General features: G+C 36.6%; 1 protein-coding gene and 1 long non-coding RNA gene across 4 annotated transcripts in view; one reads left to right on the top strand and one right to left on the bottom strand.

Moving 5' to 3' along the window:
- LOC121375808 overlaps positions 1–12,720 on the bottom strand; it is a 38,592-nt gene extending 25,872 nt beyond the window's left edge. Inside the window, exon 1 of the long non-coding RNA XR_005958357.1 lies at positions 12,619–12,720. This is a non-coding gene — a long non-coding RNA (uncharacterized LOC121375808). The remainder of the gene's footprint in view (positions 1–12,618) is intronic.
- The window catches only part of LOC121375807, a 49,539-nt gene extending 25,986 nt beyond the window's left edge, over positions 1–23,553 (top strand). Inside the window, exons 5-20 of one of the 3 annotated variants that reach the window (XM_041503465.1) lie at positions 466–554; positions 3,697–3,784; positions 5,525–5,556; positions 8,104–8,129; positions 9,509–9,553; positions 12,439–12,552; positions 14,074–14,184; positions 16,005–16,038; positions 16,820–16,917; positions 17,869–17,924; positions 19,219–19,298; positions 19,621–19,755; positions 20,507–20,595; positions 20,980–21,055; positions 21,396–21,444; positions 22,130–23,553. In XM_041503465.1, coding sequence (XP_041359399.1) covers positions 466–554; positions 3,697–3,784; positions 5,525–5,556; positions 8,104–8,129; positions 9,509–9,553; positions 12,439–12,552; positions 14,074–14,184; positions 16,005–16,038; positions 16,820–16,917; positions 17,869–17,924; positions 19,219–19,298; positions 19,621–19,755; positions 20,507–20,595; positions 20,980–21,055; positions 21,396–21,444; positions 22,130–22,193 — 1,186 coding nt within the window. In that variant the 3' untranslated portion in view covers positions 22,194–23,553. The remainder of the gene's footprint in view (positions 1–465; positions 555–3,696; positions 3,785–5,524; positions 5,557–8,103; positions 8,130–9,508; positions 9,554–12,438; positions 12,553–14,073; positions 14,185–16,004; positions 16,039–16,819; positions 16,918–17,868; positions 17,925–19,218; positions 19,299–19,620; positions 19,756–20,506; positions 20,596–20,979; positions 21,056–21,395; positions 21,445–22,129) is intronic. The other 2 variants (XM_041503463.1, XM_041503464.1) reach the window with 2 other exon arrangements.
- The last annotated feature ends 408 nt before the right edge of the window (positions 23,554–23,961 follow it).

Raw genomic sequence — 23,961 nt, 5'->3', positions numbered from 1 at the left:
TAATTGACAAAACCCCCACAAACATTATAAACAAATTAGTGAAATCTTTACATTAGTTAGTTAGAACAATGACAATCTATTATGTGGTACTTTGATATGCGCATGATTTAACAGGAAATGAACATACGTGTTATTCTGAATACACCCCGCCTGCAAATGACCATCTCTATGGCACATAGTCTGTCACTCCTGTTTAAATGCTTGCCACGGTATAATCTGTTTATTCCACTGCACATAGTGTGTTTGCTTTCGGTGTTGTATATTTGTGTTGTAGAGGTTTCGAATTTTTAATACTAGTAATTCAAGATGTAGATTTATTTGTTCATTCCAACCCTGTGTGTCTTGGAATAATGTTTTGTAGCAACAACAGTTTACGTTTTCACAAGGCCATCGAGATTTATACCATAAAAAAAGAAAGATGTTGGTCGTGTTCGTTAACTTATTGCGTGATGTATATCTTTTAAGCAGGAACACTTTAGGACCAGCCCCAACATACAGGGCACCTCCAGTGTACGACTATGGAGGATACCAGGCGCCACCAATCATGAACACAGGTTAGTATATCCACGCAAACTCGGGGGAAAAAGAATCGGGCACAGTAATACACTGAACACCAACAAATAAAAACACCAACACACACATTTAATTTCATTTCATTTCAACTTATTTTCGTGCTTATATCCAATTGAGGTTCAAACACGCTATTTTGAGCACATACCACAGCTATTTGGGCTTTCTGCCCAGGTTAGTTGTTAGTGGTTAGTGGTTAGTTGTTAGTGGTTAGTGGTTAGTTGTTAGTGGTTAGTTGTTAGTTGTTAGTTGTTAGTTGTTAGTGGTTAGTTGTTAGTGGTTAGTTGTTAGTGGTTAGTGGTTAGTGGTTAGTGGTTAGTGGTTAGTTGTTAGTTGTTAGTGGTTAGTGAGAGAGATGAGGGTGTGGTGGTCTTACACCTACCCATTGAGTCGTTAAAATTCACCCTGGGTGGGAGCCGGTACCGGGCTGCGAACCCTGTACCTACCAGCCTTATGTCCGGTCGCTTAACCACGACAAAACCAAGACCGGTCCAAAAACACACAAAACAGTTTGTAAGTAGAATAGGTTTACATTATTACAAAAGTTAAATTATAAAACGAATACCACCCTGTAAATCTCCCGAATCTCAGTATGTGTTAATCACTTCTTCAAAACAACAAACACCTAAATCTCCCGAATCTCAGTATGTGTTAATCACTTCTTCAAAACAACAAACACCTAAATCTCCCGAATCTCAGTATGTGTTAATCACGTCTTCAAAACAACAAACACCTAAATTTAATGTTACAGCTGAAATTATATTCACGTTTCTTTTGGTGTTCGGTGTATATAAGATCGTGTCCACTTGGACAAAAAGAAAACCTTTAAACTAAAAAGTATACTATTTTTTTCAGCTAGGTAGTGTTCAGTTAATTTGTTAAATATATGCCATGTATAACCAAAGTCGTTTTCTTTTAGTGGTATTATTGTTACTGCTGTTTTTCTTTCGTTGTTGACTTTTTTCTTTTCTTTTCTTTTTGGAGGGTCACTTACTATTGGTGTTTGAAGTTATTCACTTTAACGAATAATTGCATGTGGCAAATTATATGAGAAGTAATTTTATAGGCTAGCAAATGTTTTATTTCACTGAAGACGGATAAACGCGGACACGTTATAATTATTGTTTTCAAATAATTCATTTTCATTTCTTACAAATAGCATAAACAAGCACCGATTATATTCACTGGAAATGGATTTCACTAACAAATACCACCAGTTTCTCCATCTGTACAACATCATCCCCAATCTATACTGCGAAAAGGAAATGAGACACTTTGTACTGTAGACCAAATTTTGATTCTCTATTAATGTGGAAGTGTCTGTATAAAGTTAGAGCACATTGATTTATTAATCATCGGCTATTGGATATCAAACATCTGGTAGTTTTGAAATATAGTCTTAGAGAGAAGATTCTCTGCATATTTTTCCATTCGTAGCAAGGGATATTTTATATGCACCATCCCACACAGGGTAGCACATACCACGGCCTTTGATATACCAGTCGTAGTGCACTGTCTGGAACGAGAAAAAACCCATTGGACAAGAAATAAGAGACACTTGGTATTGTAGACCAAATTTGAAAGAAAGAAATAAAAAAATGGTTTATTTAACGACGCACTCAACACATTTTATTTACGGTTATATGGCGTCGGCCATATGGTTAAGGACCACACAGATATTGAGAGAGAAAACCTGCTGTCGCCACTTCATGGGCTAGTCTTTTCGATTAGCAGCAAGGGATCTTTTATATGCACCATCACATAGACAGGATAGCACACACCAAGGCCTTTCATATACCAGTCGTGGTGCACTGGCTGGAGCGAGAAATAGCCCAATGGGCCGGCTAACAGGGATCGATCCCAAACCGACCGCGCATCAAGTGAGCGCTTTTACCACTGGGCTACGTCTCGCCCCACAAAATTTGAATTCTTCTGGTAGTGTCTGTATAAAGTACAAATCTATGATATGAGATTGAATGTCGGTCACGTGGAAGCCAATGTCAGTGACAAAGTTTTCTTCCTGACACTATGGGTAAAGGTTTTGGCTGCAGGTACTCTTTCCTGTTATATGAGGCGGGACGTAGCCCAGTGGTAAAGCGCTCGCTCGATACGCGGGTGGTCTGGGATCGATCCCCGTCGGTGGGCCTATTGGGCTATTTCTTGTTCCAGCCAGTGCACCACGACTGGCATAGCAAAGGCCGTAGTATGTACTACCCTGTCTGTGGGATGGTGCATATAAAAGATCCCTTGCTGCTAATCGAAAAGAGTAGCCTATGAAATGGCGACGGCGGGTTTCCTCTTTCAATATCAGTGTGGTCCTAAACCATATGTCTGACGCCATATTACCGTAAATAAAATGTGTTGAGTGCGTTGTTAAATAAAACATTTCCTTCCTTCTTTCCTGTTATATTGGTGTAATCCCTTATTTGTTTCCATAATTTATGGCTTTATTTTATTTCTTGTAAATACACAGGGGTTTTTGTTTTAATATTTCTTAAAGTTTTATAATAGTTTTAATGTCTCTTACTCATAACTCCATGTGAGTGGCTTGTGTACTTTATTGCTGTATTAGTATATCATTGTTGAACTATGTTTTAATCTGTACAGAAGGTGAAACGTAAATAAAGAATTTCTGTCTGTCTGTCTGTCCATCAGTGTATAGCCAAACACTCAAATGTTAAGATAAAATGGTCAAACGGATGAACGTGGATACAGTTTAACTATAATACTAATAGTCAAACGGATGAACGTGGATACAGTTTAACTATAATACTAATAGTCAAACGGATGGACGTGGACACAGTTTCACTATAATACTAATAGTCAAACGGATGAACGTGGATACAGTTTAGCTATAATAGTCAAACGAATGAACGTGGATTCAGTTTAACTATAATACTAATAGTCAAACGGATGGACGTGGACACAGTTTCACTATAATACTAATAGTCAAACGGATGGACGTGGATTCAGTTCAACTATAATACTAATAGTCAAACGGATGGACGTGGACACAGTTTCACTATAATACTAATAGTCAAACGGATGAACGTGGATACAGTTTAGCTATAATAGTCAAACGGATGAACGTGGATTCAGTTTAACTATGGATGAACTCTGTTCCAGGTCCCAGCGTGCCGCTAGTGGCGCCACTGCAGCCGATACCCCAGTACCAACACCAACCAGTCGTTATCCAAGCGCCATCGGTGGAACCGTAAGTTGTATTCATTTTTTTATTTTATAAATACATATACAATTACGGTTCAAGCACGCTGTCATTGGCACATGCTTCGGCTATCTGGGCTGTCTGTCCAGGACAGTTGGTTAGTGATTAGTGGTTATATTAGAGAGAGATAGGTTGGTGTAGTGGTCTTACACTTACCCTCCGGGTCGTTAAACTCGCTCTGGGTGGAAGCCGGTACCGGCGAACCTAACACCTTAACCACTACACCACCGAGGCAGGTAATTGTATTTGTGTCTTTCATTAAATGCAGTTGAAGATCCAAGGGGAGGTGATGGGAGTGCGTATCCCCTCGCCCGAACTTCCGTTTGCCCCACCCCCCCCCCCCCCCCCCAAAAAAAAAAAAAAAACTTTAGGAAACTTGAAGATACATCATAAAAAAACAGGTTTTTAAGACGAAGTCTCCGAGATTTCGTAATAGTTGCATATGCGTAATGGAGATTAAAGGTTGATGTATCACGAGAGGAAAGCTCTTGAGGGTGGTCTATTCTAAATGGCTAATTAATTTTACGGATATGCGATTGTAGCTATAAGAGTGCTTTGTAATGGTATGTGACATGAATCTTTTTTTCCTTCTTTTTTTTTTCCATATGACCACTAAGAAGTGGATTCGAAATGGTACTTTGAACTATTTTTAACAAACTCTATTGAATGGGGTTTTGGTTGGGGGTCATTTTGAAAGGTTTTGTTTGTATTGTAACTGTATATTTTACTAAATTCATAACGATTTCTAGAAGCTAAGTGTCCTATGGGTCCTCTACTGCCAAATGTTCGTTAAATTGATAAAAATAAAAATTTAACCTTGTTGAAACAGTGTCCGACACAAATGCATCATTTGAAAAGGTCAGAGATTTAATAAACCACAAATTTCAAGTATTCTTGGTAAAAAATCGTCTCGAGATGCCCAAAAGAAAGTAATATGTATAATTTGTTTGTTTGGAAGAATCAGTTACGGTGATATATAGATCCTTGCCCACCCACTGAGACCAGAAGCAATCTGTTCATTATCTTGTTAATTGTTGGTTACCGAGCCCAGAACGGCCATGATGTTTGGTAAAGGTCATTCGAAGTGAAGCAAAATATACGTCTCGGTTCGTTAGTATTCCTTGGTGTATAATCTAATCAAGAGCCTACACCATTTTTATTCCAAGGAAGGAAACCAGCTATATTTGTATGTCACAAGATCACGGCAACACCCCAGGGGAGGCGTTTCAGTTTCCTGTGTTTTTTCAACTTTCATTCAGAACGACCGAATTCCTCGTAATTGAAACGCCGTATGGAGCGATAGAAATTGCGCCTAGAGCCATGTTAATGCTGAATAGGTGACGAAAGTATAACAAATTGCCTTTTAAACATTACACACAAGACATATTGTGTTTCATTTCTAACTATTCCGACACGATACTGCTGTTACAAACAAAGTTGGCGAGGATGGGGGAAATGCAATGAAATTGTTTGTATTAAAATTCATGTTTTTCTGTAAAACTGCTTATAGTCTATGCCTTTTGTCTCATCTATATTACTGGGGGGGGGGGGGGGGGGGGGGGGGGTGTCTTTTTTGGGTTTGGGTTTTTTGGGGGGGTTTGGGTGCTTTGTGGGGTTTTTGTTTGCTTATAACACAAATGAAACATTTCTACAAATGCATTATTAATATTATAACCTATATTATTTTGAAATGAAGTATTTATAAAATTACATTTGTATTATTTACAGCTATGTCCCAAGGTACATGCCATTCCAAACAGGTTCGTAATTTCTTGTATAGCTACTTAATATTAAAATCAATTACTTACATCATGATTGACTGACTAATTAAATTTATTCATTAAATTTATATAATTACATAGGCATCGGAAGTCGGAGTGGCGTTGGGGCCTTGCAACTCAACTGAAGCTGATGTAGTCAGCATATGCCCCCCCCCCCCCCCCCAATTTGAAAAGTGAAACAATAACAGCTATTCCCATTTGTGAAGATTATGCATCACCCACACACCACCACCACCACCACCAGATGCGTGGTTGAGACTTCCGACGTCTATATATGAGTTATTATTGTATTCATCGTAGTCATTATCCTTTACGTGATTTCAGGATCGGCACAGAACTCTATAATACGTGAAAAAAAACTTTTAGACTCATTATGTTTCTTTTTACGTTGGTTGCTTTTAGCCATTGTCTACTGTTTATTTGTTTGCTGGGTTTTAGGGGTTTTTTTTTTTGGGGGGGGGGGGGGGGTCTCTTCTTGGTGGTGTTATTTTGTTTTGTTTTGGGGGTTTTTTTTAACCTATTTATTTTATTTGTTTTTTAAACCACACAAAAACAAAACTATAGTGATATTTACAATGTTAAATTTCTGCGCGCGCGCACACACACACACACACACACACACACACATATATACATACATGCAAATACATACATATATATACTTAACTCCAAAAGAAACGCGAATACGTAGATTGGAGGTTTTGAGTGCACTCATTGAAATACGTCCCAAAGTTCTTAAAATAATCGTTTCTATGAAAAACTTAAACAATTCGTAAAGATGAGATTTCATGTTATTGACATGTTAAAAATCGAGGTCGCATTGTCATTTGAAATGTCAAGGCCATGGCGCTTCTTCAATGGCGTCACATGCCACTCAAACATGTCCACTAATAGCGGGTGTGTCCGCCATTGCTGGCCATGACCGCCGCACACCTCCTACCCATGGAGAGGAAGAGGTTCCTGATGAAGGCCCTGGGCACGTTGTTGTAGGTGTCCACGACGGCCTGGCGGAGCTGCTGCTGTGTCACCACGGGAGCAGGGCGTTGGTTCATCATGCGCTGAACCTCGTCCCACAAGTGCTCGATGGGGTTCAGATCCGGGCTTAAAGCTGGCCAGTCCATTGTGATGATGTTGTGCTGTGCCAGGAATGCCTGGGTGGCCCGTGCCGTGTGTGGCCTGGCGTTGTCGTGCTGGTAAACCATCTGACGGTGACCCGCGAAAAAAGGCACCACCACAGGCGTGAGCACTTCGTCGATGTAGCGCTGTGCTGTGACGCCCCTGCCGCGTCCTCGGCCGTTGTTGTCGAAGATGACAGGTTGTACACGACGTCCCCAGGATATGGCACCCCACAGCATGACGGAAGGCCCTCCCCAACGGTCCCTCTCCATAACACACGCGTCTGTGAAGCGCTCACCTCGACGCCTCCACACCCTCATACGACCGTCGGCCCTATCTAAGCAGTAGCGGCTTTCGTCGGAGAAGACGATGTTCTGCCACTGTCGGTTCCGCCACTGTCGATGCAGAACAGCCCAGTTGTGTCGTGCAAGGCGGTGTCGCTGTGTGAGACGTTGTCCAATGTACGGTCGACGACAGTTCAGATGGATGGCGATCAGACGACGTCGTACCGTGGTGTAGGAAACGGGGCGGTTGTGGGTTCCCACTGTCTGCCGGGCTGTTGTGGTGGCTGGTACGAACCGATCACGCATGTGAGTTCGGACGATGTAACGGTCCTGGCGCTGTGACGTCACTCTGTGACGGCCGCTACGTGGACGGTCGACGACGTTGTTGTTCTGTAGAAATCGGTCTATGAGACGGTAGATTGTCGAGACATGGACACCGAAAGCACGTGCAACCTGCCTGGCATCCATTCCGGCCTCCAAATTCCCCAAAGCTCAATGTCTGGAATCAGCGTTAAGTCGTGGCATCGTTGTATCGCTACTCGTAAAATGAGTTGAACATTGCTGTCTGGCGTTTCTTTTATACCCAGGCCTGGTAGTGTTTCACGTGCAATTCGCATCTTTCATGATCCACCCGTTTTGCATTCCAGATCGATTTTGGTCGTCAATTTCAGCACGTGCGTGACGTCACACTGTACTCGTTTTTTTCATGCGTTATGTGGAATTGGATACGCTGACAAGATGGCTATTGGTCAACTTAATCGATTTGTACATAGTTTATTCAAATGTGGGTTTTTTAATATTTTAAAATTTTCGCGTTTCTTTTGGAGTTAAGTATATATATATATATATATATATATATATATATATATATATATATATATATATATATATATATATATATATATATATACATACATGCATACATACATACATACACACACACATGCACAGACATACATACATACATACATACAATTTGCGGGCGATTCGGTGCCACGGGTTCGAGTTTCAGCAACGGCATGGGACAATTTGTGAGGCTAGAAAGGATTTAATTATACATACAATAAATTACGTAAAATATAACAGACTAATAAAATTTATCTGAATATTTTGTATTATATTTTAGAAATAATAACTAGCAGAGTGAATCTGGTAAGTACTGTTGCTTCGTTATAATAATGTTTTGAAGAGTAGCAGTTTATCTTAATTAACTTGTGTACGATTGTATACACAAGCTAAACATAGTACATGTAGATATGTATGATTAGTTTACTTAATACGCAATATAGTTTTCATTTACATCGGTACAGAAGCTTGTAATTGAGATACATAAAGTATAAACACCATGGACACGTCGCCGGTGTTTCTAGTGGTAGTAGTAGTTGTAGTCATGGAAACAAGTAAAAGAAGAATTTGAAGAATATCAACAGTGTTTTGGGAGGAATAATAAGCAACATAACATTAATAATGACGTAGCGATATTCGTGTAGTCAGTAACAGTATCTATTTTCAATAGCAACATGTAACTGTGTTAACATTATTTATATATATATAACATTATATATCAGTCAGTCAGTAGAACTCACATTTATTTCAGTAGCCAGTTTTCGTTTGTAATTAAATTAGTTTTAGCTAAGGATTAATTGCAGACTGCCAGTCTATTTTCTACTGGAGGGTGGGTTGATAATTATGAAAGAGTTACACAGTAGTCACGAAGGGGTTTTGTGATGAAATATCTGGGTTCCTTCCTGGGTTTGTTACTGTCATCATTGACAAAGCCGTAAACAGCATAATTATCTTATATAACCATTATTATATTAAATGTTTCCTAAAAGAACTTTAGTTCGATACTGATATTGGCCTCGTCGAAGTTCCATGAAAGAAAACAGACTATTTCCGTTTTCCAAAAGTTTTCCACTGATGTCAAGCAGTAGTCCTTCTCTTCCAATATTTGGCGTTTACACATCTATACTATAATATAGATATATACAAACATCGTTTATATCTATTATATTATAATATAAATATAAAATGATATAGATATAAAAACATTTCATATCTTATGAAAATTAATTACCTTAAATATGCTAAAGGTTTTGTCTTTAGATTTAATTAATTTTGTTAATTATAATTTGTTTGACTAATATATTGTTGTTTTGAGTGGGTGGGCGGGTTTGTTTTTGTTTTTTGTTTGTTTGTCGTTGTTGTTGTTTTTGGGGGATGTTGGTTTGTTTGGATTTGTTTTGTTGTTGTTTTTTTTTGTTTTGGGGGGTTTTGTTTGTTGGGGTTTTTTTTTGGGGGGAACGGTAGAGGGGATTTTCATGTTGTAGGGTGGGGGAAAAACAGGCTTTCTAGTCCTAAAACTGTTGCTTTTCTAAAAATTAATCATCTCATGTCGTGTTATGTAATAATTTATTTGAATAGAATTTTATTTGCACATTTTATATTCGTATAGTATCTCATGTAGTAGTATGTAATTCGAAGAACTAGGCTCTAGTTCGCTTAATCTAACCAATTCTCTTTTTGTACAGCCACCTAAACACTCAGACGCTAAGCTGGATGCCTTTAGCGACCAGGTAACCTGTGTGGTCTATATAAATATCCCTGTGTGTCTTTAGCGCCCCACACTGTCAGTCTGACTAAAATCAGCGGTGTGTTCAGGAGGCCGAGCGCTCGCGAACTATTTTGACTAGTACCATCGTCTTCTATCATATCACATTCAGAAAAGGCTAGGCGCAAAAACCAGTCTGGCGAGGATCACTATCGCTCACCCTCCTGAACATGACTCTATTGTTAAAAAGTCCACCACGCTTACAGTCTTTTATTTTAAAGGCACTAACTCTAGTTATTAGGCAGTGCAATATAGTTTCGTCTTTTACAGATTGTTTACCATTAATTTACACATTACTTACATAGAACGTGTTATGTACACGTAAGTTATCAGTTTTGTCAAAATCAATGTATTCTGGTCGTCTTGGTGTTTGTAGTAACTCATAAAGCTTGTTATGGGAAATAGGGAAGGTACGTATCTGGAAAACTAGAGTTAGTCTCTTTAAGGACACTGTCCCAAGTCTCCTGTCACTGCAATAGAGAATATTACATGAGCAGCCGTTAGATACCGTGTATCTCACAACGAGTTATAAGATAAATGTATCTAACGGATAACGAATGTAGTATTCTATTTCTCACATATCTTCAGAAAACAGTTTTAAAACAAATTTAAACGCCTTTTCCAATTAAAACCTATGTACGGCTCTTGCGCATATAGTGAACTTGTGCGTAACAAACAAGTCAGGTCAGGCCAGAGAGTTTAACGTGCACATTCAGAACAAGCTGTCCTGGGCCGGCTCTTCCGTCCAGGACAGGAAAGGGGTGGGGTGGGTTGGGGTCCGCCTGCACTGGCAAGTGCATGGGAGCACCAGCAGTTCGACCGGGGCACAAACAAGTCAATTTCAGTTTAACTTGTACATCACAGAGTGATCGATTCGACCGTGCTTTTCTTCTTCTGTTTTTTTCATTGGATGATATGGCATTGGTGACCTGGTCATCACCTAGGAGCAGCCAGTCGTATGTCTTCAAATTGTTATCGCACGTATGTGTGTTAACAGTATATATGTTATCAAAAATAACGAATGATGTTCTCACCAACGGGTGTGTACGAAAGGTGTTTTCTTCTAATAGAACCAAGGAATAGAACCATAATTACATATTAAATACATTTGTGATTCCTGTTTAGAATATCAGTTTTCTAGTGTCCTATGTTAGTAGTAGCCTAAATTGGATTTTACCTCCAGTAATTTCGTATCTATAACAAAAATATACATTAGGAATAAAATGGCATTTGATCTACTACAAACATTAGGACTACCAGAAATATACGGGGTTCACAGACACGGATATTCTAAACAAGAACACTATTTAGAATGTAGTATGTGACATATCGAGGATATTTCATGTTTTTTGATCAAATATGATTTATATCTCATCGAGTGAAGTTTGCAGTCATATCTCACGAGTCGCGCTATATATTTTCGGCCACTGATAAAAAAAAAATGGTTTTGATTTTTAAAAAAAACGTTTTGCAGACAATTTTTATTTTTAAAATATGAAACAAAATATTTAATTTTAAGAACTATTTTGTTTTGTTGCATAGATATTGTATGCGTCATCCAATACGAGCGGACCTAGTACGGTTCAAAGATATTGTATGCGTCACCGAACACGAGCGGACCTAGTACGGTTCATTTCACTTCGTTTCTTTCTTCTGTTCTTCTCTTTTTTTTGGTGGATTGCGGGATAAATGAAATAACCGGTTACTGTTTTAAGATATCGGCGCTATCCTGCTCAGGTTGAATGGCGAACGCTGCTCGGCAGAGCCTTGTGGAATTCCTCATTCTAAACTTTGCAGGATAAAGCCGATATCTTAAACAGTAGCCACTTATTATCTATTTTGCTCCCATAAAAGGCAATATTTTGACGTGTATCATGTTTGTTGTTTGTATTAATAACAGATCATCACAATGCTAATGCAGTTTTCAAGTTTTTATTCAAGGTTTCGTAATAAGCGTTTTTCTCGTTCCATCCAGTGCACTATAACTGGTCAAAGACCGTGGTATGTGCTTTCCTGTCTATGGGAAAATGCATATAAAAGATCCCTTGCTGCATTAAGAAAATGTAGCGGGTTTTGATTATTGACTACGAGTCAGAATTACCAAATGTTTGACATCCAATAGCCGAAGATTAATATATCAATGTGCTCTAGTGGTGTCGTTAAACTAAACAAACACACACACTCGAAATAAGTGAAAAACAGTAGGGTATAATTTAGATTAGAATTTCAGTGATATCTCATTTCAAAATTACCCTCTACGGCACTTTTATATCTGTTGTCCTTTTCATAAGTTTTAGTAAACTTTTTGACCCACCTCTCTCCATTGTATACCTTTTACACTTTATATATACAACATATAAAGTCAAAACTCGTGTGAGAAAATATCACACACTTTTGTAAAGTAACGTTAATTTTTATTATTTTTATTTTAATATGACTCAATAACCAGAATTAGAAATTATTTTGAAATTAACTTCAAGAAACAAAACGTTCTAGTAATACTGCGAATAAGTATTACGTATAATGATTTTGACGGTTATAAAACAATATATTAATGGAAGAAAATTGTATAATAATACACTTGGTATCAGTTATTGTCGTTTGATAATAGTATTATGTCCCTCGTGAAATAATGTTCACTTGCCACTCTACACCTCGTAACAACTGAATATCATTTCACTCTGGACATAAACTGGATAATAACTGGCAACTCGTTTACCATCCTCTACACTGGCGTTGAAAGCGGGGGATAAGGGAGGCATGTGCCCCCCCCCCCCCCCCCAACACACACACACACTTGTTTGACAACTTTCTACGCCACTGCTCTATATTTAACGTCGCATTTTGTAGGTGGACAATGACAAACTGCGACTGCGAATGGAACGAGAAAACGACGACTACAGAAGAAGATTACAGAAAGAAATGGACGATGGTCAAAAACGACTACGAGACCAAGAATTAGAGGTAAACAGCGCGGAGTCGTAGCTATTCTTGAAAACAAAATATAAATAGTATAATGTAAGTTCTTACCTTTAATGCAACTGAACATCAAAATAGTAAATCCAGAAAGAAAACCATTACTTGTGCAAAGCTCCGCAACAGCATTCAGAAAGACACACACGTTACGTTGCTAAGTGAACGTTTATGACGTCATAATGATTTGACGTTTAAACTGCTGTTGAACTACATTAGTAACACAAACCCCTCTCTCTCTCTCTCTCTCTCTCTCTCTCTCTCTCTCTCTCTCTCTCCTGTATTTGGTTTTTGCCCTATTAGACTGTTGACCTCAATATGTTACCTTTTCGACCACTAACCAACCTTACGACGTAACTTTCTGAATTATAGGGCCGACTTTACTAAGTCTGTTTTTCTTAAATGCAAATGTTTACGCATAGTAAATGTTTTATTATATAGTCATATATATTATATTATATTACTACAAATCTGCAAATTGGTGTTGGGTCAGCAGTCAGATTAGTGACGTAAACATTTTTTTTTTTTTAATTATTCTGAATATGTTTTGCTTCATCAATATACACTAAAGGTACGAAGGCATAACCAGTACTTTTTAATGCTAAAATTATATAAGTGTTTGATTAAATGTATTACAAAATAATATGCTAAATATTGTTTCTGCAATACCACAGGTTGAAATGCATATAATCAGTATTGACACAGTGTTGAAGTGTAACACCTGAATTTAGTAAATGATTTCATTAAAAAAAATAATAAGAATAAAAAAACACACAAAAAAACACATACACACACACACACACACACACACACACACACAAACAAAACAAAACACGCACACATACACACACACACACAAACACACACACACACACACACACAACGTATTTCATATCCATATTTGTAGGAAACAAAAACGTATTTTCGTTCCCATGTCAGGTGTACAAGTTCCCCACGCCTATCAGGTTCCTACGGGCCTGTACATAGAGTATGTTTCTTACTACCCCCCTCCCCCATTCCTAGGGCGGGACGTAGCCATTTGGTACAGCACTTACCTGATGCGCGGTCAGTCTAGAGTCGATCCCCGTCAGTGGGCCCATTGGGCTATTTCTCGTTCCAGTCATTGCACAACGACTGTTATATCAAAGGCTGTCTGTGCGATGGTGCATATAAAACATCCCTTGCTACTAATGAAAAAAATGTAGCGGGTTTCCTATTTAAGACTATATATCAGAATTACCAAATGTTTGACATCCAATAGCCGATGATTAATAAATCAATGTGCTCTTGTGGTGTCGTTAAACAAAAACAAACATTTTAACTTTTCCCCCCATTCCTAAACCTGTACATATTGCATGCGATACTTTTTACAACATTCAGTTTGTTTTTACTCAAAGGCTATCATTAACCCAATCTTTTTTACGCGTTATAGAAATGTGAGATAATGTTTGTGGCTTTAAAAAATACACTGAATTCTATATACAATGACTTTGTCGTGTGTATAACTTGTAGGCTCAACGGCGGTTAGAACTGATGAGAATCGAGTCCGAGGCTCGCAGACGGGAACTGGAGAGACAGAGATATGAGTGGGAACGGTTATGGCGACTCAGAAACAGAGAAAGGGTAATAATTAGGGGAGGGTCGGAGGGTCGGGTAAATATGCATCGCGTGAGTTGGTGACATTCGAGATGGAATGCTATATTAGGAAATGTCCAGTTATATAGCTGGTATGAAACGTGTTGAAATAGGAGTGGTCGGGTATAGCATAAACGTAGTTACGGTATTGTAACGGAAACGTTTGACTACGTCTCAACTGAACAGAAGACCGTGTCGATGTCAGCGCTACGTTATCGTATCTAGCATGAACGGAGATTTTATTATGATTAATTATTTATGTTGTTAACTCTTATCATTTATAATGTTTATATAATAATAACTTTATTTAATGAGGGGGGGGGGGGGGGGGGCAGGTTTAGCACAAGCTAATCAGATTCTTCCACCGGGCCCTCAGCAGTACAGTGAAACATTGGTAAAACGTTTGTTTTTATAAAAATACATATAAATTTAGTACTATACTACTGCAATAAATGCATGCAGAGGAACTGACTAGAGATAACATGTACAACAATCCTAAACTAATAAAAAAAAAATTGAAATACTACTACTACTAACTTTTCATATAGTTCAGTGTGAGGCCTTGGCAACTGAAGTTTGTAATTGCCAGAATTTGAGAAAATTTAGAAATGATACAATTCACAGATACACTAGTTGTTAGTTACTAAGTACATTTGTATGACATCATGATGCTTTAGGAAAAGATCTACATGCAAATAATATCAACTAAAGGTGACAGCCCATGTGTGAACTAAGAATGTTATTAAAATTATGTTTCGTCAAAACAAAAGGAAAAACGAGCCTTCTTTAAAGGGACACACCCTAGTTACGGCTATTTGTTAACCATTACGGCGTTGTTTTTCGCTATTAAACCCCATTTTTCACAAATAAAATAGCACTTTACTTACATTTTATTATTTAGAATACACATTTCCATTCACCTGAAGTGCTTTTTGGTAATCCTGATGTTTGTAAAACCACGAAATGCATTTTTTTCATTTTTTCACAAGATGTGTTGTTGAGAAAAAACCGTTAAGCAAGCGAGGTCCAATCTATTTTTAGAGGGGATATTTCCATTTCAATGTCACAGACGTTGGTATATCACGTGACCGTTATCGTTTTAGTTCGGTTTGTTTTCTCGTGCACGGTTCGCGCACTCAACATCCGATTTGTTGTTGTTCATTTGTGAGATTTTTCTTCACAGTTCGTGAACATTTTCAGTAACAATAAAGTTCAGATAAGTAAGTGTCTCAATACAAAACGTTACAAACCCTTAAAACCAATAATTTTGCTAAGTCTTACGATATCTGGAGAGGGGATACAACCAGGACAGAACAGTTGGAACATGTCCAGGAGAGGTGAAACGAACGCACCCCAAGTCTGTGAAATTTGTCGTGACGTAGGCATTGTTGTGCTTCGAGCGACATCTACCGGTGACATCAGAATACTAACTTTCAAAATTATTTCAAGCAATTGGGACATGGGGATTCCCATGGTATTTATCGATGTAAAACCTGCTTTTTCACTCCATTTGATAAAAACGTGATCAAAGTGTGTTACAGGTTTGTAGATTAACCAAATTATAATTTATTTTCGCTGGATGGAACTAGGGTGTGCGGCTTTAACATTCAATTTTACCTTTAAAAAGTGAAACGTTCTTCTGATACCATCTCCAGCCATCTGCTGGCCAATATCATTGTTTATAATGATAATTAATCTAGCTTAATACTAAATTAATAAAGTTGTTTTATACATGCGTCACAGAACACCATCTCTTATAGAAATCTCAACAATCTCAATATATATACAGACGTTGTCTTCCATTTCAGCCACGGAGTATACCTATTATAGTACAGCCTCAAAGTAAGTATAATTGTTGTAAATATAACAACTTTGCCAAAATAATAAAAGAAACAAAATATTTGTGTATAATATCAAAAGAAAGAAACATTTTATAGATACCATTGTAATGACATGACCAAATTCTCAAATATAGAATTATTGTCAATTAATATAAAATACATTAAGGACCAGTACATTTTCTTTTTTGACACATGTGACAATGGAACCTCCGCCAAAATTACCTTGTTCCATCACACTGAAAAGGATAGGACACAGTTTACTTATGATACCTACATGAAAGTTAACATAATCTGCAATAAATCTGCTGTACCTTAATTAATTCTATTCAGTATAGTATTAACTGGAAATTCATATATTTTGTTTGTATAATTACCAGTTGTTTTCAAAACGTCTCACTTTACATCTTAATAACAGTCAAACCATTGCAGGTGGTTATGTACGTTAAGCAGCGTTATACTTTCTACCATTCTTGTGAAGAAATCTTTAAGATGTTTGGTTGTTTTATGTGCTAATAACGTTTAAGGAGATAATGGTATTCTAAAAATCCTGATTACAGAGATGGATGCTTACTAGAGGTTTTACAGGTTATCTGTTTGTGTGTGATGTACATGTATTAAGAGCAAAGCTAGTATCATGTACAGGTTTTACGTTTTAGCTGTTTATATATGATGTACATGTATTAAAAAGTGAAACTAGTTCATGTACAAATTTTTATTTTTTATGTTTTTATATGATATACATGTATTAAAAAGTAAAGCTAGTTTCGTGTTTCGGTGATCAGATGACAGAAATAAGTTGCTGGATGAAATGGATCTCTACAGAAGACGACTCAGGGATGAAAGACGACTCATTGAGGAACTCTTGATGAACAGAAAACCGGTTTGTCATTTTACTGGGTATAAGCTTGAATTTAAAAACACAGTGGACATTGTTTTTTGGGGTGTTGTTTCGTCTTGCTTTTACGAAGTAAAAAGATAAATATAATATTAAATGTATTACTTTTCTGACAGAGCTAGCTGCCACAGTGTCAAATTTTGCGTTTACCTCAACATTAAAGTTTTGCATTCAGCTCTATTCCTCACAAGTTAATTCTCACTAGACTTTACAAAATATTATTAGTTGAAAAACATCTAAGAATGTAGCAAATTCGGGATAGTTCATTTAAAGTGTATTTTCATTAGAATGTTGTTGGTTTTTGTTCACATTCATTGAGATGAACATCTATGGAAGCAGTTGTCAGCTACACTGATACAGTTTGTGGTAACCGAGGCATTTAATTCTGTGGACTTTTTGTGTTTTCTCATTACCTTAAGATTATTATTCCCTTGTAATGAGTCATCCACGGGAAGTATCGTTTTGCCCATACGTATGTACATACTTGACATGTTACCGCTCTACCAACTTCATCTGATTTTTATGAAACTTCCCATATAGGAACAGGAAATTGATATGTTGAAATTTCCCTATGGAGCCATTAAAATTCCTTCTGGGTGCAAACCAGTACCTATCAGCCTTATATTAAGGCCAAGGATTTAACCACTAGGCTACAGAGATCAGTTGTACAATTTGCACATTTTGTGGGTTATATTTATATAGCCAAAATTAACCTGGATGAATTTACTCTTATATCTCTTCCTCTGATAAAGACTCCCAAAAGGTAATCCTAGGGTAAACTTTTAACATTATTATACCAGTAATGTTAAATTTTACTCTTACCTTTGTTCCATTTTAATTAAAGTTGTGAAGTCTGCTAAAAATTAAAATTCAGTGCAACACGGATTTCATTTTTGAGTTAATAATGACTGATATTAATGTATTTTTTCTTACCAGATTCAAAAAGAAAATTTAGATATCCGGGTTATTAAAAAAGAAAAGAAACAAGCACAGTAAGTATGAAAGTTATGAAATGTGTGTGTATATAGTATTAAAAAAAAATATTATGTTGATTTTCTTTCTTCTTTTAATGAGTTTTTACAGCTAAATTGTTTTACAGGAACTGTTCCGAGTTTGCTGCCATTGTAAAATATTTCTGACCAACACAGCCTTTTTAACAACTGAAATACAATGTTAAATACAGGGAAACTTCTCTAAATCGGACATGCTATGGACCAAGTAAAAGTCTGGTTTTAAGACGTATCTGGTCTCTTCTGCACAGATATTTAAAAAAGGACTCTGTATAACGTCCTGTTTTGAAAGAATCCCGGTTTATATAGTGTCCGGTTTTGACAGTTTTCACTGAACATTTTCTTGTTTGGGACATCAATATCTGGATATTCAATGCATTTCTAGTTATCCAATGTTTTTAGTAGCTAAAAATTCATTTCACTTTCTAGTATATATATTTTTTTTCCATACATATGAAATTTGGAGGTAAAATCTAGCCTGTTTATAGAAAAATTAAAGTAATCAGGGCCTGTGCTTATAAAACGTTTTGAGTCCAGACTCAATGTCTAATGGTGTCACATGCATACAATCTGTATGGCGTTGTCATGACATTAGTGTCTCAGACTCAGTGTCTAATGATGTCACATGCATACAATCTGTATGGCGTTGTCATGACATTAGTGTCTCAGACTCAGTGTCTAATGATGTCACATGCATACAATCTGTATGGCGTTGTCATGACATTAGTGTCTCAGACTCAGTGTCTAATGATGTCACATGCATACAATCTGTATGGCGTTGTTATGACATTAGTGTCTCAGACTCTATTAGGAAGGAAATGTTTTATTTAATGTTGCACTCAACACATTTTATTTTCGGTTATATGGTGTCAGACATATGATTAAGGACCACACAGATATTGAGAGGAGAAATCCACTGTCGCCACTTCATGGGCTACTCATTGTGGAACGGGCCCTGGCCTAAAACACCTTAATACATACAGACACCGATATTCTAAACAAGAAAATGCATTTCATATGTAATTTTAGTCATAAAAAATGCCGTTGTTACAATAGCAGAAAACTCGGGGGACGGGGAAGGTAACTATTATTTAACATTTTGAGGAAGGTCATAGGATGCATCAGAGAAAACTGGTCCTAGTGTGTAATACAGAATGCAATATTAAAAAGGGCAGGTGGAAAACAATATACATGTATTTTATGAATAAACCCATTGTTGTTTATACAGTATCCATTGCACAATGTTGTATTATATTGTATTATAATTGCCTTTCAGACCAATACCTGTAACTCCACCAACCCCAGATAATGCAAATCCTGAAAATGTGCATGTGTTCACATCACTAAAACACAAAGGTAATCATTTTAAAATGTTTAGTGTAGTATAAGAATTGATTAGATATGCACTACTAAAACTCATCTTTTATTTGTTGGAAAAAATACAGTGGAATCCCATTGGCTCGAACCCCGTTGGTGCTTGAGAAAGTGTTTGACCCATCCGGTAGTTCGACCTATCCAATTAGTCAATGTGTAACTTGGGACTTACTTTTTTGGTTCGAGCGTTGCAGTGTATTTGACCCTTCCGACTTCGACCCAGCGAGATTCTACTGTTGTTGAATTTAATAATTCAGTTATGGTTATTATAAAACCTGTTTTAACTATGTGTTTATAATTTCAGATCATGAATCTAGACGTGAGTTTCGCAGCATTTTCCCAGATGTACCATACACAAACAAGAAGTTGGAGTGGCAACAGGGGGCGCTGTTGAAATTACAGGAACAAGCTCTTGAGGAACTACGTAATGCAAAAACAGGTTATAACAGTTTTTCAATTTTTGTAGGTTGTGGAATTAAGTAAACTATCACAGATTTTAGATTTGGTTGCCAAATGCATGGGTCAACTGCCCCTCCCCCCACCCCATTTGAAAATAAAAAAGTGTCTCTTTAATGTAAACATGTCTTTGTTATGTAGCTGGAGACATTAATTATTTTTTTTGTGTCCCTCTCTCACTAAAGTTATTTAGAAGTACAACCATAAACATTGTCTTACAAGTTAATCCATAAATAGGTTCCCTTGATGCGTGGTCGGTCTAGGATCGATCCCCGTCAGTGGGCCCATTGGGTTATTTCTCGTCCCAGCCAGGGCACCACCACTGGTATATCAAAGGCTGTGGTATGTGCTATCCTGTCTGTAGGATGGTGCATATAAAAGATCCCTTGCTACCAATGAAAAACATGAAGCGTGTTTCCTCTATGACTGTCAAAATGACCATGTGTTTGACATCCAATAACCGGTGATGAATAAATCAATGTGCTCAAGTGGTGTCGTTAAACAAAACAAACTTCTTCCATAAACAGGATATTTAACCTTGCTCCCATTCAGTATTAGTTGGTCATACTTGTCATATTCACCTGGTGTATCTTTTTCAGTCAAGGAAACACACCAGCAACTGCAGGTTATAGAATATGTATTTTGTCTTGGCAAAATGAGTATTGCAATTTAATCATAATATTACGACTATTACACTATACATGTACATGTAATCTTTATTTCTTTTTTCACAGACAAAGAAAGGGATATTATATATAAAAAGTACTTTTTCACGCAACCCGTTTGGCTGGACAGGGAAATTACTCCATTTGGCAGAAAATATGTGAGCAAACCTATGAATTGTTTTGTTTCATCTTTTTATATGAAATACTAGTACCTATCACCAAAATATATTAATGCTGCAGTTACACTAGTTGCTTGTGCTAGGTTCTAGTTCATTGTTTAAAACAAATTTTGAAACATATGAATATAATTTAGTAAAATACATGTACCTGTAAGTATACATTTTTTGATGAAAATAATAAAATTAAAAATACAACTTGAGGTTCGAATTAAAATTGTGTTAATCACATGCAATACAAAACAAAATGACCATTTCATGTTAATTGGAGTGTTCTTTTTTATAAATTTTATTTGTATTTCTGTTGATTAACATGAATCTATTTGTAATTTCATACGTATTTGATGAATATAAATATGTTTCTAGGTGCGAAGTCGTGTATATACAACAGGAAGTTTAGACTGCGAGAATCCTAGAGGCAGGATGCGAGGACTCTCGACAGGTAGTTAGCATAGCAAATTTGTTTTTCATGATTAAAACGATGATTTTCAATAAGTAAAATGTATTAAAGATATTAATTAAAAACATTTATTTCTTGATTGGTGTTTAGTTATGCTTATAAACAGTTTGGTATTCAACATAGGTTTTTCAGTGTTTTTCTTTCTTTTGTCTTCTTTTTTGTGTTGTCTCCAACGAATTCCATTACTTTGATATGTCTGACTCTCATATTAAACTGCTAGTTATATATTGAATTTATCAGACATGTTTTAAAACTATATTAAACATGATTTATATGTACGTTACACTTTAAAAAAAGTATGTTTATTTCATTTTCGCAACAGATCCCGACTCAGTGCTTGACAACTACAAATTACATCTAAGAAGTCACAGGCAAGTGCAAATACTTGTATAACAATGTCATTGTTTATTTCTTCATCTTAGTGGCATTTTTTATCAACTAATTGTTTTTCAAATGTAAAATAAACTACAAAATGTAGAAATGGCCAAATTAGCTGACACAGACAACAATGCATCTTTCTGTGCTAAATCTTATCTGCCCATACTTACATGAGCTAGATTGGAAATCTTGTCTTCATTTATATAATATAGATTGCCATGTACAATGATTCAGGTGATCAGAGAAACCTGACAGAATATGGTCAATATATATTGAAATTGTAGGGTTAGGTTTTTTTTATATTAGGATAACCAGAATGATAGCAAGAGGGTGATAGATGAGACAGATCAATAAAAGTGTGAATTAAGGAGATTGAAGATACAATGGTAAAATAAACAGAAAAGTAATAATTCCAAAGGCATCAACCCTGTCATTTCAATATTACCAGTCTCCTGATTTTCTGGGTAAACAAAAAACAAATAAAAATTAAAATATCACATCATAAACTGTCGGGCAATATAATAACTCTTTCTCAATTGATTTTTTTTTTAAAGATTTTTTTTTATGAAGTAATGAAAATGGTTGTGTCATCTAAATTTCACATTTATGTTAGTGTTGACTGTGTGTCATTATTCCATTAACTTGACCTGATGTATTATCAATGTGTTCTCACAACAGGGCCTCCTCGGCAGACACACTGACTGACGAAACGTGGTTACGGCCCAGCTCGGCAGACATCTAAACAAGCAAACTGACAGTTACATGGAGAATTAGCAGACACCAAATTAACAATGGAGGAATGGCAGGATTCTATCAAGTTCTTCGACTGTGATATATTCAGGGAATACTTCAAATTTTAAAAAAGATGAAGCTTTGCTTTAAACTGAAAACTGAGAAGATTCCAAAGTCATTTTAGTAAACAGATTTAATTGAAAATGGCTGTTCATAATTATGCAAATGACCACATTGATGTGGAGTTGAGTGTTCAAATGAATTCTGATTTGAAAAGATCATCTTATAATACAGTCAAGATTGCAAACAAAAAACATTGCTGGATTATCAATATGTGTAAAACAAATTCAATGGCAATATTATTCAGTCAAGTTATTGTGCCAATAACATCTGGGACCAGACTTGTGTCCTTTTGATATAAATAATGAATGTGATAACTCTACCAAGACAAACAAATTAGGGACTAGACTTACATCCCTTTGATATAAATAGTGAATGTGATCATTCTACCAGGAGTTTTTAAATCAGGGGACAGATTTAATATTTCCCTTTGATTTAAGTAGTGAATGTGATAATTCAACCAAGACTGAAAAATCGGGGACAAAATTTATGTCCCTTTATGTAGTTGGTGAATGTGCCAACTCTACCAGGATTATTGAAATCTGGGACAAAATTCATATCCCCTTGATATACTGACTTATTGCTTACCTAAAGATTGGCAGTTATTTAACAGGGTATTAGTGACATATGCTTACCTTGTAATACAAGATAAGTGCAGGGATCCCAACAATAGTAATGGATGATCAAAACAAAAAGGTAATGTATGATAAAGGGAACATACATATACCTTTCACCATGCTAAAGTAAATTAATGAAATTATATAGGCTTACTCAGCTATTATTAAAGGCATTGTCATACAGCTGTTGACCCACTAAAGGCAGAATCACATAGGCTATGATACTGGAATGTACAGTGCGAGTACATTCCTCTTTAACTAATGCTCACTACCAAGTCATTCTGGATAAATAGCTGAAGTCCAAACAAATGCAAAATGGCAGCCAGCAAAAAATTTCATGCTTTTTGTCCAAGGAGATCTTAGTGAGATTGATATAGGTGGCACGGTTATGATACAGTATGTGAAAGCTGTGATATTGTAATGGCTTTTTCACTATTTGTGTCTCGACAAAATGTCAGGGATATATAACTGTAATTAAAGGTAGGAGAGTGATTTATTATAGTTGTTAACAATATGATTCAGACTTCAGTGGTAGATAAAATAACAGTTATTACCGTATTTGACCGGAAATTAGCCCATGTCTTTGAATAAGCCCCCCCCCCCCTCTCTCCCCCCCCTCTCCCCCCCCCCCCCCCCCCCTCCGTTTTGATAGCATTTAAGAAATTAGGCCGGGGATTGGTAAATATGCCCACCCCCAACTAACACAAAAAAACTGCAAGTTTGCTCAAAGTTCATTTAAAAGGTCGTACCTCCTGCGGATAATTAAACACAAATGTAACACAATATTTTACCCCCAGTGAGATTTAGTAGTCTTAACAGTAACAGTGTGTAACATTGTTTTCAATTTCATGCCTGCAGCATTTCTTTGAAGTACCCACACCCAAGTCTGAACTAAAACCAATGTCTATTTTTACCACCACACTGGGTCCGCAGTTAATGCTAATTAGACAAATACCTTATTCTGATTGGCTAAGAACAATGGCCTAGATTGACAATTCTAAAAATAGTGTAAGCTGGCTGCCTGTCAGAAACGTGTGTATA

The sequence above is a fragment of the Gigantopelta aegis genome, chromosome 6 (assembly GCF_016097555.1).
Source record: "Gigantopelta aegis isolate Gae_Host chromosome 6, Gae_host_genome, whole genome shotgun sequence".
Classification (NCBI taxonomy): Eukaryota; Metazoa; Mollusca; class Gastropoda; order Neomphalida; family Peltospiridae; genus Gigantopelta; species Gigantopelta aegis.
Note: the sequence above shows the minus strand (reverse complement) of the source record. Positions and strands in the feature narration are given on the sequence as shown.